General features: G+C 52.9%; 1 protein-coding gene across 1 annotated transcript; it reads left to right on the forward strand.

The window, feature by feature from the left end:
• The first annotated feature begins 4,871 nt into the window (after positions 1 to 4,871).
• On the forward strand, positions 4,872 to 13,256 carry PNPLA1 (patatin like phospholipase domain containing 1). The gene is made up of 8 exons (XM_061442561.1): positions 4,872 to 5,476; positions 8,813 to 9,045; positions 9,996 to 10,061; positions 10,633 to 10,845; positions 11,195 to 11,255; positions 11,337 to 11,477; positions 11,784 to 11,883; positions 12,328 to 13,256. Exons 1-8 carry the CDS (start codon positions 5,275 to 5,277, stop codon positions 12,440 to 12,442), a joined length of 1,131 nt encoding a protein of 376 aa, XP_061298545.1. The 5' UTR covers positions 4,872 to 5,274; the 3' UTR covers positions 12,443 to 13,256.
• Positions 13,257 to 15,448: the final 2,192 nt, after the last annotated feature.

A 15,448-nucleotide genomic window follows, 5' to 3' on the forward strand; every position in this document is an offset into this window, starting at 1 on the left:
GATGTGTACAGCCATTATACATGGGATAACGTTTGTTTTGCTACAGCTGCTCCTTCCAGTGGCACAAAGGGAGTCTTACAGCAGATATGTGGTCTGATCCTGCCACTTTTTACTATTTATAGCCATTCCCTTCCCAGCAGCAGGAGATTTATTCACCAAAGCAGCTTGATGTGACACCAAGAACTGCGCAAAGCTTGCTCCCGAGTGGTGCAGGAGCTGCCCTCCCTTTGGCTCCCTCCAGGACTGAGGGGATTTAGGGCTGTTGCGGTCTCACCTACAAGGTCTAAGAAGATGTGAAATGTCAAAGCTATTAAAGCCTAATCTCTGGGAGTGTTCCCAGCTAATCTCTGCCCAGACCCCTAAGCAGGGCCATGGATTAAAGCGGCTCGGGGCTGGGGGGGATTGACAGTGCTCAGTGCGGTGGCACCAACAGGAGCATCTCCTTTGCCAGGGTTGGACCCAGCCTGGGGTAAAGGGGTCAAAATCTGGAGGCTTGCAGTGCAGGAGAGGTGGGTTGGAGGAGATGATGGAGGCAGGATGCAGTGGGTTGGAGGAGATGATGGAGGCAGGATGCAGTGGGTTGGAGGAGATGATGGAGGCAGGATGCAGTGGGTTGGAGGAGATGATGGAGGCAGGATGCAGTGGGTTGGAGGAGATGATGGCGATGCATCAACTGTTGGTCTGGTTCAGTCTGGTCATGGGGTGACAGTGCAAAGTGGGCCACCAGTGCCAGCCCAGTGCTTCCTCTTCTGGGAACCTGAACTTCTTGGTCCTTTTAAAACCCTAAGTAAAGCAAAACGGGGAAGCAGACCCCTCAAAGGAAGGAAGTAGCCCTTCTCCACACAGATCAACGTCCCCGTTTGCAAAGCCTTTAAGGAATGTTTTGTAGAACCAAAGAGTTGAATCACTGAAAAGCCCCAAGGAGGGGGAACACGTTGCAGAGGCTCCAACTAATCTAACCCAGGGTACTTAGGTCTGTGGAAGCCACCAGATCCCACTGGGTCCTGCCCAGTGATGCCAGCACCAAGCACAGTGCCAGCACCAAGCACAGTGCCAGCACCAAGCACCGTGCCAGCACCAAGCACCGTGCCAGCACTGTGTTTCCTTCTGGCTGGGAACCAAAGTGGGAGACTTTTACTGCAGGAGAAACCAAAACTGCTCTCACTTGTTTGCAGCCATCACCATCTTCCTGTCCCGTGCCCGGAGCCCGGGACACTGCTGGGGCTGTGACCGGGGCTGGTGCTTGGGAGGCGGTGGGGACCTGGCAGGAGGATCATGCGATGCTCCTGTTTGTTTTGCACCTGAGTTCATGTGGTGCCACTTGTGGGCTGGGATTTGCATGGAGGAGAAAAGGGTTTTGTCTCCTTGATGACTTCCTGGAGGACATCATCTGCCCTTGGCATGCAGGATAACACCAGTGAGGAAAACAGCCCATCTCTGCCGTTCCCTTCCTCCTATCAGGGCTGAACCAAATATCCCTCTGTGGTCACTGAACCTTTTCCCACCCATCAGGTCAGTGGTGCTGAGGAAATAGAACAAAACCTGCACAGCCCCTTCCACACAGTGCTCCTGGTCCCAGATAACCCAGCCCAAAGGCGGGATGCTGCTCTAGCCCGGTGGGCTGTCCTCAGGAGCTGCTGTTAGTGCAGCACCCTAGGGCTGTTGGATCTGGGAGCCCAGGTCCCTTCTCGTGGGCAACTCCAGCATCTTGGCTTAATGTCTTGATCATAAAATTGAGAACCATGATTGCCTGTGGCCCCTGCAGATACTAAGAGTGTATTAAGGAAGGGCAAATTATTAGCCCAGGGGTTTGACTGGTTTCCAGCTCATGGTATTACCTTCATCCTCTCCTCTGTGGCTTCAAACCACTAAGACAATCTCTTCACCCGACAATCCATGGGATCACGGACACCAGCCATCTGGGCACTGATCCTGCTGGGGAAAGCACAGCCTCACACCCCACACAGCCCCCTGCCTGCCTGGTGCCCAAGGGGAGCCAGGGGGTCTCCTGAAAGCATCTCCGGCTGCTTCTGGGACCTTGTGTACTTAGTCCCTGTTAATCCCATTTTCCCGAGTGCCAGGAGGGGGAGGGTGGCTTAGAAACCAGCGCTTAATGAGCCAGTTAATGCCCAATTCCCTGTCGCTGAGAGGATGATGACACGGTTTCATCTCACTGGAGCATGGCACTGGGCCAGGGAGGATGCTGCCTCCTGGGATGCTGCAGCACGTGAGGGTGCAGGGCACAGTTTTTACTCCCCATCCCTGCCTTGAGGAGCCGTTGTAATTCATCACGGGACAGGGTGATTTGTGTGCTGAGTGATGGAGCTGAACACGAGCAGCTTGTGCCCAGGCAGCCAGGAAGCCCCCAGCATCCTGGCCTGTACCAGCACCAGTGCGGCAGCAGGGCCAGGGCAGGGATTGTGCCCTGTGCTGGGCACTGGTGAGGCCGCACCTCGAATCCTGTGTTCAGCTCTGGGCCCCTCACTGCAGGAGAGACATTGAGGTGCTGGAGCGGGGCCAGAGAAGGGCAGCGGAGCTGGTGCAGGGCCTGGAGCACAAGTGTGATGGGGAAGGGCTGAGGGATCTGGGGGTTCAGGCTGGAGAAGAGAAGGCTCAGGGGGGACCTGATGGCTGCCTACAAGTGCCTGAGAGGAGGATGGAGCCAGGAGGGGCTGGGCTCTGCTCCCAAGGAACAAGGGATGGGACAAGAGGAAACGGCCTCAAGCTGCCCCAGGGCAGGTTTAGATGGAGCTGAGGAACAATTCCTGCCCCAGAGGGTGCTCAGGCATTGGAACAGGCTGCCCAGGGCAGGGCTGCAGTCACCGTCCCTGCAAGTGTTCACACAGCGTGGAGACGAGGCCTCAGTGCCATGGGTTAGGGGTGGCCTTGGCAGTGCTGGGAATGGTTGGACTGGATGAGCTGAAAGGGCTTTTACAACCTGGTTGATTCCAGGAGTCTACAATTCGATGCTGTGATGTGGCTGTGCAGCCCCTCAGATGAAGACCCCAAAGTATGCCCTCGAAGCCTGGCTGCTCTTGGGCTTTGAGGGTCCCAAGGGGACCCCGCAGTATCCAAGCATGCTGTAAAGTCCTCACAGGTTGGAGCTGCTGCTGTTGGGGTGCTGCTCTCCCCTTGCCACGTCAGTGTCTCCTGTCCTTCCCTGTGCATGGACACTCATCCTCTTGTCTGTCCTGCCTTGCCTCCCTGCCCCTGCCCAGGCTGGCCCTGCCTCGGTGTAGGGCTGGGCTATCTCCTTGTTGGGGACCTTCTTGCATTCACCATGCATTTCCCACTTGTCTTCCTGCTGGGATAACAGCTTCTTGGTGGCCATCACATCATCCTTCATTAGCTGTCTCTGGGAATGGAAAATCCCATTTAATACTCTACTTTGTGGCAGTGGCAAGGAAAGAGACTGTCACCAGCTGCCCAAAGAAGAGTGGGGTAAGAACATCCCCCGGCTCAGCTCCCTTGGGGTTTGCACTCACAACGTGTTCCGGGAGCACCACATTTTGTAGCAAGCTCAGCTCCTTGTGCTGTGCCCTGGATGGAGGAACCGGCCAGGTTCAAGGCCAGGCTGAACGGGGCTTGGAGCATCCTGGTCCCTGCCCGTGGCAGGGGTTGGAACTGGATGAGCTTTAAGGTCCCTTCCAACCCAAAGCAGTCTGAGATCCTGTGAATGTGTTCCTGCAGGTCCTATGGGATTGATTACACTTTTCCCAAAGCTGGGCATCATCTGGGGCTGAGCTTGATCAAGAAGGTGCCTGCTGAATTCCCTGGCTCCTGATGCACATAACTGGCTGGGTTAATGAACAGAGAGCATTGGAACAATTCTTCCCGGTGTGCCAGCTCTCAAGCATTTCCAGTAGGGATCAGTCACAGTAAGAGATGATTCCTTTTGCCCTTCACGTTTGTGAGTGCGGGAAGGAAGTCCTTTAAATGAAGGAATTTGCTTTCCCAAGGGCTGGAGGAGACAGTGGCATGAATCACACAGACCACAGCTCAGAGATCACTGGAAAGGCTGGGTCTCATGGGAGACTCACTCAATGAGAGGCTAAAAACTGCACCCCAGGGACACTCTGCCTCTGTACCTAGGTACCACAGCGAATACAAATCTCATGGTGGGGACTCACTGATGGCCAAGGAAGAATGAAAACTGGGGTGAATCAGCATTGCAGAGGTTGCATGAGGGTGCTGGGACCATCCTTTGTGTTCTTGCACTGTCCTGGCCATGCTGGTGCACCAACATGGGCAAGGAGAGCTCTCTCCTTCAGCCTCTTATTGTACACATGCCCCTCTCGTGTATATGTAGTTATACACAGCCTTGAAGGTAACATATGTAATGGTCATGCTGTAGTGTGCACGCTCCGTGGATTTGGACAACAGAAGCAACGTAATACTGAGTAATGTTTGTTAAATTCATCTGTTTAAAACGCAGTTTGCATCCTGCTCGCTGGCAGCAGCATCGGGGTGCTGAGGCTGAGCAGAAACTGGAAATCTACAGAATTTCTGCCTGTTTTTCAACCACCACCCAGGCAATGAAGAAAGGCCAAAGGCAGCTTGAGTTTGGTTCAGTAACCCCAGATCTGGGGAACAGGGTGCATCCTCCTGGGGCTTTACAGAGTGCTGAGGGGGGAGAGAAAAGCAAACCCAGCTCCTTGTTTTCCCTCCCAAAGGAGGTTCAAGAGTCAGGCGAAGACAAAACCATTCCAATGGGGAGCAAATCTAAGCAATCCTAACCAAACCTAACCCCACGCAACAGCCTGCACCCACCCCTTGTGTAACACCCTCTGGCTTTAAGTGTCTTATACAAGCCTTTACTCACTCAGTGCTGAGCTGTGCCTGAGCTGGGATTGATGGAGAATCCTGTTTAGGAAAACACCCTGGATGTAGGAAGCACGAAGCAGAGACAATTTTACATGGATGTTTCCAAATGCGATGGGCACAAGAATGTGGGGACCATCTCCAGGGGGGCTCCTGGGGTGCTTCAGATCGCTTGGTAGAACAGGGGAGCCTTGAGTCAGCCCTGAGCACATGATCTGGCTGTGGCCGAGGATTACAAGAGCTGTTTTGATCAGGGGAAAACGTCTGTTTTTAGCACAGGCAGCAATTAAAATAGCTCATGGATCTAAACGCCTCGGGGAGCTGTCATAGAGGGAGGTAGAAAATCCATCGCACGGTCTCCTGTGCAGCCAGAGATGAGCCTGGAGGAAGCAGAGGAGAAGACAGCTTGAGGTTCAGCTGGTGATAAAGGACAACCTGAGCCGGGCTCTCGAGATGGCTGAGGAGGATCTCCGGGGTTTGAGCACCCCTTTCTCACTCTCCTTTTCGGGCAGTGGCTTTCTCGCCCTGTACCAGGTTGGGGTGGTTCAGTCCCTCCTGGAGCTGGCTCCCGAACTCCTCAAATCCGCTTGCAAGGTCTATGGATCATCCGCCGGCTCGCTCATCGCCGCGGCCGTGGTGTGCGGCATCGGCCTCGGTAAGACAGTGATTGTCCAGGTTTCCTTGTTATGGGGGGTTTGTTTCAGAATAGAAACAGAGAAGCCTTAAAACAGCAGCAGCACTGGGGACATGACACTGGTGGGACTCATGCCACTCATAAGGCATAAAAGAAACCTGCATATGTGGCCACTTTAGCAGCCACCCTGGAGCAATTTTGGGTGCTGCAAGCTGAAGAATCTGGTTCTTACTGTCTGAATGTTATCTGTTTCAGATGGTCAGGCAGATACTGCATGGGTAAATCTGGATGCAACTGCATTTTATTGCCTCATTTCCCTGCTCCTGCTGAAGGAGCAGATCTTTTCCTCTGCTATGAGGTCTAAGGAGTGCTGAGACGTGTTCCAAAACAAGTCCACATGGCTGTGGTGGGTGGACATCATAGAGTCATGGACCAGCTTGTATTGGAAGGGACCTTAAAGCTCCTCCAGCTCCAACCCCTGCCACAGGCAGGGACCCCTTCCATAGAGCAGCTTGCTCCAAGCCCCTGTGTCCAACCTGGCCTTGAACACTGCCAGGGATGGGGCAGCCACAGCTTCTCTGGACAACCATGTAAAGCCCCTGTGTCCCCTATGGATCAGGTCCCTCGGCATCCTTAGCTACAAAAGGACACACGTGGTTGTCATACAGGTATCTATAGAGCTGACAGCCTTGTTTGGACTTTGCTTTGGGTTATCCCACTCAACCTACCCAGCACAAGGGAAGATGAAGCATGATTCCTGTTTCTCTATAGCCAAGCACCTTTCCCCTGGGATAAAGATCAAGGGCTCATCAGCAGGACATTAGATGAGCTCTTAGGCAGAAGCTCTTCCCTGTGAGGGTGCTGAGACGCTGGCACAGGGTGCCCAGAGAAGCTGTGGCTGCCCCATCCCTGGCAGTGTTCAAGGCCAGGTTGGACACAGGGGCTTGGAGCAAGCTGCTCTATGGAAGGTGTCCCTGCCCGTGGCAGGGGTTGGAGCTGGAGGAGCTTTAAGGTCCCTTCCAACTCAAACCATTTCATGATCCTATGATTCTATGACATGCCCAGGGAACAGCAGTGCTTGGTCTAGCCTGGGGCTGAGGTTTCTCTTATTGCTGCAAAAGAGGTTTTGTTCTGAACTTCTTCTGACAATGTGGATACAGCCCTGCCCCAGTCATTAAGTTCTATGTGTAGAATTAATTCAGAGCAGTTAATCCACTTTTAATAATCACATTCTCCCATATTTCCAATTAGTGTCCTTGTGTAAACAAGTGCACACAAGACTTAAGTCTTCGAAAGCTGATCCAAACCCTGCGTCAAGCAACGGGGACATTTAGGGGTTTAGGGTCCAAATAATGATGGAGGAAGCAGAGAGGAAACAACCAGTTCCTGAAACCTCTGCTGGAGCCCAAATGAATCAAAACTTTGGCAAATGTAGTTAGACAAAGCAGAAAAGAACCTTTCTGCATATATGGGGATGAACCCATCAACAAATGAGCAAGGGCTCCAAAGCTTTCCTCTCTGATTCCTCATCCCGGTGTAATCGGACGGTGCTTGGGTCTCCGCCAGCTATGAATCAGTTTGGTAACTGCTCTCTCTGTGGGCACTGGTGCTGAAATGGGGGTCTGCTTCACTGGGGTTGTGGCACCACCTACTTGGAGGTGCTGAGATGATCTTGTGCCCAAAACGTCTTCCCCAGGAGAAGAAGAGACCTTTTGTTCAGTGGTGACTCTGGTTTGGTTTCTAATAAGGAAAATGAGTGTGGCACAAAGTCTGTCAAATTCCCATTGAGAGGATGGGAAGGGGAAAGAAGGTTAAAGGTATGTTTGGCTCCTGATGGGGTGTTCCATGGGGTGGCTGTGGTCGTGTGCGCCGCAGCCCGAGTAAGCGGCGCTCCACTCTCCGAGCCAGGCTGTCCTCTGCCACCCCACAGGTCACCTCCTGCTTGTCACCAGCAGGCTGCTGCAGGCAGGGGTGGTCACAGCATTACACCAGGGTCATTTCACCCAGCCTGAGTCAAAGCCCTGCCCAGAGGCAAAGCCCCCAGAGCTGGGGTGAGCTCTCACCTCCTGCCCCCCAGCCTGGGGGCACTTTTCCCAGTTCCTCCCCAGTTCCAGGACGCAGAGCACCAGGCAGTGCCCGGCGGGTGCATCACCTGCTGCGGTGTCTCTGGCTCTTTCAGCACCCTGATGACCCCATGTAAACCCACCGTGCACTAATCATCACCCCACATGGCCTGACCATCCGCTCGGATGTTTATAACCCCTCTTAATGCCTGTGGTGCTCCAGCTGACTTGAGGTCACTCCATCTAATCTGTCTGTGCTTTTAAAGCAGTCTCACGAGACAGCCTGGACACCTTTGCCCCTACAAAGACAAGGCCACGGCTTTGTGCCATGGCCACCCTGGTGCAAGAGCAGCTCTTTGCAGCACTGAGGAGCGTGATGAGGTTTCTTCTGCAAGAGTTTAACTGCCCAGCATGGGGCACTCACAGAATCCCAGACTGGTTTGGGTTGGAAGGGACCTTAAAGCTCCTCCAGCTCCAACCCCTGCCACGGGCAGGGACCCCTTCCATAGAGCAGCTTGCTCCAAGCCCCTGTGTCCAACCTGGCCTTGAACACTGCCAGGGATGGGGCAGCCACAGCTTCTCTGGGCACCCTGTGCCAGCGCCTCAGCACCCTCACAGGGAAGAGCTTCTGCCTTAGATCCAACCTGAACTTCCCTGTTCCAGTTTTAACCCATCACCCCTTGTCCTATTGCTACAGTTCCCCCAGGTGAGCTCCCCAGGGCCAGGCTGGCCACAGGCTTTGCTGCACCCCTCTTCCCCCCATCATGATGCAGCCTTTCAAACCTGGTGTCTCCTGAGCTCTTGGACATGGCTCTGCAGCTCTGCTCCTTTAATCCAGCTTCTGGGATGTGCAGACACATGTAATGACTGTTAACACCGGCTGGGAGGTCACCCATGGTGTGCCCCTCGTCCTCACCTTTGAGTTGCCCCAGCTGCCCATGTGAAGCCCATTGTGGAGCCTGGCACTGCCACGTGGAGGTGGAAGGCAGGAACCTGCTGTGGACCTACCTCTTCCCAGGGCTCTCTGGAGCCTTTCCCTAATCCCTGGCCAGGCTCTTCTTGAGCAACCACCTCTGGTGCAGACGGGGTTTCACCACTGAGGCTGTGCTCAGCAATACATTGCTCTCTGAGGACATCGTCCCCTTTCTCCTCTCCACAATGTCGCCCACTGTAGCAGCAGTATCATGCCAAAAGCTTTATTTGTGGGGAGCGTTAAAAGCAGGATAAAACTCACAACTGTTTAGGCAGCAGATCCTGACTTTCTCTCTGTCTTTCCCTCCCACCTCTGTATTAGATGATCTAAAGGAATTTTTCTTTGCCATGGCAAAGGAGGCCAGGGAAACCATCCTGGGCCCCCTCTCTCCCAAGTGCAGCTTGCTGGCAAATATCAAGGCTGTTCTGCAGAGGATGCTACCAGAGAACTCCTACCAACTGGCTTCGGGGCGGCTGCACATCTCCCTCACGCGGGTGGTGGATGGCCAAAACGTCATGGCCTCGGAGTTCAGCTCGAAAGAGGAGCTCATCCAGGTAAAGGGACCTGCCTTGGGTGCTGTAGGAAGATCTCTACCTACTGCTTGGGGTGGAGGTACTTAAACATTGATGACTTTAACTGCAGCTAAGATGGGAAGGTGTCAGGGTGTCATGGTCGCACCACAGTGAGCTCCATGAGGCTTGGAGGGAGGGTGGAAGAGGCTGTTAGGGCCAGAAAGCAGGTTTATTCCCAGCCTCAAAAAGCTGCTGCTGTGTTGGCCAGCTCTAGGAAGTGCCAATGACTCTTTGCAGAGCTGTTAATGCTAGCATGACCTCTCAGCTTTCGGGACAGGTCTCTCCTCAGGGAAGTCCCATTGGCAGTGATTTTCCTCCTTGCCTCAGCACTTCCCTGGGATGAAAAGCTGGAAAAGTGTCTGTGGTGCCAAAAAGCAGCAGATTAACCAGTGAATGAGCTGCGGGGGGAAAGAAACCCAGGGTAAATCCCTAACAGACCCGTAGAGGATGGCAAATCCATGGGTATGTTGGATTTCACCCTCTGGTGCCTGCCCTAGGTCAACCCATGAGCACAGGATGCTTATTCCAAGGCCATGATATTGGTAGAAAATGGTTGTGAATGGCCCAGCAGTGGCTTTATCATGGACAAATCTCAGCAGAATGTCTTGGTACTGTCCAAAACCCCTCAAACATGAAAAATGACCCCAAAGCTTCACCTTGGCACTGTCGACGGGCACTTTTGGACAGTGATGTATGAATCATACAACTAATGCTGCTGGCAGCTCAAAACATGACAAACTGAAGCAGTCTGCCCTTCTCAAGAGAGGTGTTTCCCCTTCACTGACACCTTTCTTCTTGACACAGTCAAATGCGAAGCCCAGGTGGCACCGACAGCCAGGTCCAGCCTGGTTTTGGAGGCATCACATCAACAGCTTTTGTCCAGGACAACTCTGACAGGGCCACTTACTTCTGCAACCCCTCTCATCCCCCAGGCTCTCCTCTGCAGCTGCTTTCTTCCCATCTACTGTGGCTTCATCCCTCCATCGTACCGAGGTGTGGTGAGTGCTATTTCATGTAAAACTTACTGTCCCAGCAGTATGTTCTTGGGTTTATGTTCCCTTGAGCAGAGAGGGGTATCTCAGCCGAGGATGCTGCTTAGTTAACGGAGGATGATAAAGCCTTCTAGCCTGTTCTTCATCCCATCCTGATGATAGCTGGGTGGAATATTAAATGCAGGAGCCTGGCTGCTTGAGCTCAGGACTTGAAATCTATAGGACACTCTAAATTCAGTGATGTTTGGGTTGGCCAACGACTGCCAAAACAACTTTACAAAGCTTTGTGAATCCAAATAACTATTTCCGTTCTAATAATCGCTGTGGATCACAGCATCTGGGCGAGGAGCCACTGGGTGCCATAGGCAGGGCAGCAGAAAGAGCTGGCAGAGGCCAAGGTGAAGAGCAAGGGGTAGGGACAGATGCATTTGCAAGTGGGAAGAGAAAGGACATGCTGCGATCGGCTCGGGGCAGGAGGTGCTGCCTCTGCCTGCTTTCCTCTCAGTGACCCTGCCCTCACTCACACACACACCGTAGCAACCCCCAGAGCAAACCCTCCTCTGCTCTTCCCCCTCAGCGATATGTGGATGGAGGATTCACTGGTCTGCAGCCTGTTTCCAGCTTGGAGGAACCTGTGATCACCGTGTCCCCGTTCACAGGAGAGCTCGATATCTGCCCAAGGGATTGTCCTGCCATCTTCTTCTGCTTCCAGATCTTCAATGGCAGCATTCAGATCTCGATAGAAAACCTCTGCAGGATTAGCTATGCTCTCTTTCCACCCAGCACCATGGTAAGCCACCAGCTTTGTTTGGTTAAAACAAACTGATGCTGGACCTGCCTTCCCAAGCTTTAAGTTTTAGCTCCATCTCCATCAGTAGTCAATCAGATCTCACATGGAGGGTGCAGTACCTACTAGTTTTGCAGTGCATTTATTTGGTGGGCACTGCTGAGGGGTGGCCAACCTGGAATGGGGTCCACCCTGGTTTAATAACCTGCAAAGGACTACAGCTTTGGTTATTGGAAGCCAGCCTGTGCTTGCTGCCTTCCAAATGGGCCACCCCAACCCTCCACAGCTGGGCACATCCTGTCAGTGCCTGGATGGAAAGCTCTTTAGTGACCTCAAGTGTTTCTCCTTGCAGGTCTTGAACGACATCTTCTCCCAAGGGTACCAGGACACTGCCCTTTTCCTGTACAGGAACAGTAAGTGATAGCCAGGACCTAAGGCTGGCCTACACACACAGCACACACACAAACCTCATCCCTCTCTTTTGTGTCCCACAGATGCCTTTGGCTTTAACTACTGCAATGGGAATTTCCACTTTGCCATCTCATGCGGGAAGAATGACTTTGCCCCATCCAAAAGGACGTGCACTGGCCTGTGCAAAATGGAAACACAGTGCCCAGCTCCTTGCTTCCTGCCAGGTAGAAGATTTGGGGTGCTCATCCTGGGTTTCGGGGCCTCTGAGGGCTGCTGCAGTCTTTGAGAGGCGCAGTATTACCTTACAGACATTACTGAGTTAGTTACTGTAGGAAATATTCCTGTATCTGCAGTAGCTGCTCTGACAAAGAAGCTTTGTAAGAGCAGCTCGAGCTGGATTCAAGCCTGGGGTTAGTACCTACAGGCTGAGCTGCAGCAAGAGCTGCTGGGCAAGAAGAATTATTGCATTTACTGGGTTATTTCTAATTCCTGGTCTTTATTTACTTCTGTGTTGTCATCCATGGATACAGGCTTGGGTATGTGGAGGAATGAGCAGCTCTCTGGACTTCAGGATCCACTGTCAAAGGTCCTGTTGCAACCTTACAGGCTGCCGGCTTTCTTCAGGAATGGGTAAGAACATCTTGATAGAGGCATTGAAGCTGAAAGTGGTACAGGAACTGGTGGTCGTGGCTTCAGCAGTGCTGAGATAGCTGCAGGGACGCAGTGCAGGGTTAGGATGCATTGAAGTGTGCAATGGGCTGCAGCACCTTTCAGCAGCTGGAAACACACGGGGCAGCCTCTGGGGCAGCGTGGGCTGATGGTGAATCCCTTCTTTTCTATGGACCAGGGCACAGCTGCTGCATCAACATGCACAGCAGCATCCCCTTACTCCACAGGAGGGGTTGGTATTTCTTGAAGGCAAGCTCTCAGGGGGAGGGGTCTGGCTAACAGGAACACCATAGGATTGCTTGGGTATGAAAAGGAGCATCACAATGTGCGTTTGCCATTAACACCCTCCCCTGTTGGCTGCATCGAGTGGCCATCAAACTCAGCCTGTTTATTTTGGGTTTGCAGGCTGGGGAAGCTGTGGGGGGTGCTGGATGGTATCAGCTCCATGGTAAAGTGGTTCCAGAAGCTCTTCCAAACCGTGGTGCCTGGATTGCCCAAGAAAGCCACAGCCAAGAGGTGAGGTGCTCAGGGAATGCAGACCCTCAGCAGGGAGAGCAGGGAAACCCTGGGAGACCTCAGCCATGGGTCACTGATGCTGAGTGTGACTAAAGGCTCCAAATCCTGGCTATCCCATATTAAAAGTAGCTATTTCCCCCCTCCGTCTGATATTATTTAGTGATATCTCAAAGGAACTGTAAACCAGCTTAGTGCTGCTTCCCTACAGCAACGTATTCCTGCTCCAAAGCATGTATCTGCTGGGCTCTGTCCTAGCAGGACATCAGGCATGTTCACCAAGAGCCTGAGCCATGTTTTGGCACTAAACTCTCAAGGATTTAAGGTATTTAACTTGCCACACAGATAACTTTAAACCATACCCCCCCAAAACCTGCCTGCAAGTTACTTCACATGCAGCTGGTGAGGAGGCTTGCACAGGATGATTTCACCCAGTGACACAACTCCTCAGCTAGGAAAAAGCCCTTTGGTATCAAACATCCCTGGGACCACTCGTTCCTGTTGGTTCATCCACCAGGACTCAACTAACTGCCAGCTTGTTCCCTTAGGCAGCCAGCCTGGATGGGCCCTGGGGGGCTCTGATGCTGTGGTTCTGCTGCCCTGGGAAGCGGGGGTGACTCCGGAGCTCATTCCGCACAGCAGCTTGGATCGTTACGGAGTTCTGGGGAGTGTGGGGTTCGTTTTCTTTTTCCACTGGGGGAAACTGGCTGATTCCATTCCCAACGCTGCTGCCACAGTCCCCCTGCCCAGGCCTGACCTGCTTTATCATGATGGCTGGAGGACAAGCACCGCAGCGCTGCATCTGCGGCCCAACCACAGCCTGCGCAGGGCAGACCGAGCATCCTCACCTGCATGTGTGTGCAGCCCAGCCACCAGCTTCCCCAGCCACCCCAGCTGCTGCTCACCAGCAGCATCCCTCCCCCTGCTTTCATGCAGATTACAGGACAAGCGTTTGCAGGAAATGTCACATTTCAAGCGCTTTCCTCCCACTCCAAAACTTGCAGAGAAGCAGAAAACAGAGGGAGGGAGACGCCTTAGGGAGCATCACCCTGGGCAGGAACTATTTTTTGCCCAGTTCCCTGAAGTTATTTTACCAATTACCTATTCTTGAGCTTCATACGCCCTTGGAGGTTGGCTTCTCCTGCCAGGGGAGGCAGGCACACATTTGGACCCCTCTGAATGTGCAGCTGTGGAGAAGGATGGAGAAACACCAAGATTAACCTCCCCTTACTTCAAAGTAGCGCAGACTTGCAGAGTTCATTTCCTGCTGCACCAGGAGAGCTGACATTTCACATATACATTAGTTCTTTTCATGCAACTTTCTGTAATTTGCTGCTACAAACAGTGTGTGGTCCAGGCAAACACACCTCATGTTGCTGGTCTGTATGCAGAATGAATTGGCACCACTCTTCATCATCCCAAATACACTTTGCCCATGAATTGGCATCACTCTTCCTCTCTCCAAATATAGTTTACACATCAGAGGCTGATGGATTGGCTTTATCCCAACTGAATCTTTCTGTTGGTTCCCCATGGGCAATGAGCAGTTCACGCCAGCACAAGCTGTTGATTTGAATGAGCAGCTTGTTTCATTGCACAAAGGGAAGTGAAGCAGGAAAGTTTCATCCAAAGTGCTCTGGAGACTGCAGGTGGGGATGTGAGGAATTGCTGAAGGTTGTGTTGGGGTTAACAGATTCAGAGTTAATGATGAATGCTCAGCAAAAGATTAATACGACATGTTCTGCTATATCTGACTGAAATCAATGACCTGGGACTATTTGCTCTGCAATGAGCTTGCTAAAAGAAATCTGGATGCTTGTTTTGCATCGGGTCCATCAAAACCTGCTCCTGCCTCCCTTCCTGGAAGTCCTGGCTGGATTTGCCTCTCTCAAGCTCTGCGGGCAAAGTTGGGCTGCTCAAAACCAGGTTGTGAACTGCCACAGATCAAACCAGAGAGGACACAGAGACACCCCCTGCTCCCCGGGCAGGAGAGGGGCCAGGCAGCCCATCATCTGCTTTTGCTCACACTGCAAAATGCTTTTCCTCCCAGGCAGACCCCCTGCTTCTGAAACCACCCCTCTGCCAGGCCCCTGCTCTTCCTAGCGAGCACCCTCACCTCCAGGCAGGACATAACCATTTCAGTCTGCTGCAGGCAGTTCTGCTTATCCCTGTTCAAATCATGAAACCACAGAATGGCTTGGGTTGAAGGGACCTGAAAGCTCCTCCAGCCCCAACCCCTGCCACAGGCAGGGACCCCTTCCATAGAGCAGCTTGCTCCAAGCCCCTGTGTCCAACCTGGCCTTGAACACTGCCAGGGATGGGGCAGCCACAGCTTCTCTGGGCACCCTGTGCCAGCGCCTCAGCACCCTCACAGGGAAGAGCTTCTGCCTAAGAGCTCAGCTCAGTCTCCCCTCTGGCAGGTTCAAGCCATTCCCCTTGGCCTGTCCCTACATCCCTTGTCCCAAGCCCCTCTCCAGGTTTCCTGCAGCCCCTTCAGGCACTGGAGCTGCTCTCAGGTCTCCCCTTCAGGAGCCTTCTCTTCTCCAGGCTGACCCAGCCCAGCTCTCTCAGCCTGAGCCCCACTGATGTGCAGGCTCTGCTGCAGCAATAACCCTTTGGAGATGTTCTCACCTACTCAGGAAGACTTGTGTGACTTATTCACAGGGTTACACCTTTGATTATTTGGTAACATCAATGATATTCTAGTATTGTGCAGACGAACAGCAAACCAGCCTTTTCCTGGCCTCGATCATCAGGGCTTCTCCTCTGGAGACCAAGAGTCCTGACTTTACCCTTGCTTGCTCTCTGGGCTAACAAAGGAGTCTCAATTCCTTCTGCAGGTGACCTTAGGTTGGTGAAAAACACTGCAGCCAAGCTGCAAACCAACGGCTGAGACTCCTGATAACCCAGAGCCTGCCCAGCCTCCAAAGGAACCTGGTTCCTGCTGTGCTGCTTTCAAAAGCTCCATGCAGTTCAGACTGATGAAGCCTTTAAAGCCAAGCATGGGAACAAA

Source organism: Pezoporus flaviventris, unplaced genomic scaffold (genome assembly GCF_033815535.1).
Source record: "Pezoporus flaviventris isolate CSIRO_AGI_PZ_B2104156 unplaced genomic scaffold, CSIRO_AGI_Pfla_v1 ptg000228l, whole genome shotgun sequence".
NCBI classification, from domain to species: Eukaryota; Metazoa; Chordata; class Aves; order Psittaciformes; family Psittacidae; genus Pezoporus; species Pezoporus flaviventris.

Excerpts from the sequence above, each read along its gene's own strand:
- PNPLA1 (XM_061442561.1), top strand. The coding sequence starts at position 5,275 with ATGGCTGAGGAGGATCTCCGGGGTTTGAGCACCCCTTTCTCACTCTCC. Across the intron at positions 10,846-11,194 it reads TCTTTCCACCCAGCACCATG|GTCTTGAACGACATCTTCTC; the intron begins GTAAGCCACCAG and ends TTCTCCTTGCAG. Across the intron at positions 11,478-11,783 it reads AGCTCCTTGCTTCCTGCCAG|GCTTGGGTATGTGGAGGAAT; the intron begins GTAGAAGATTTG and ends CCATGGATACAG.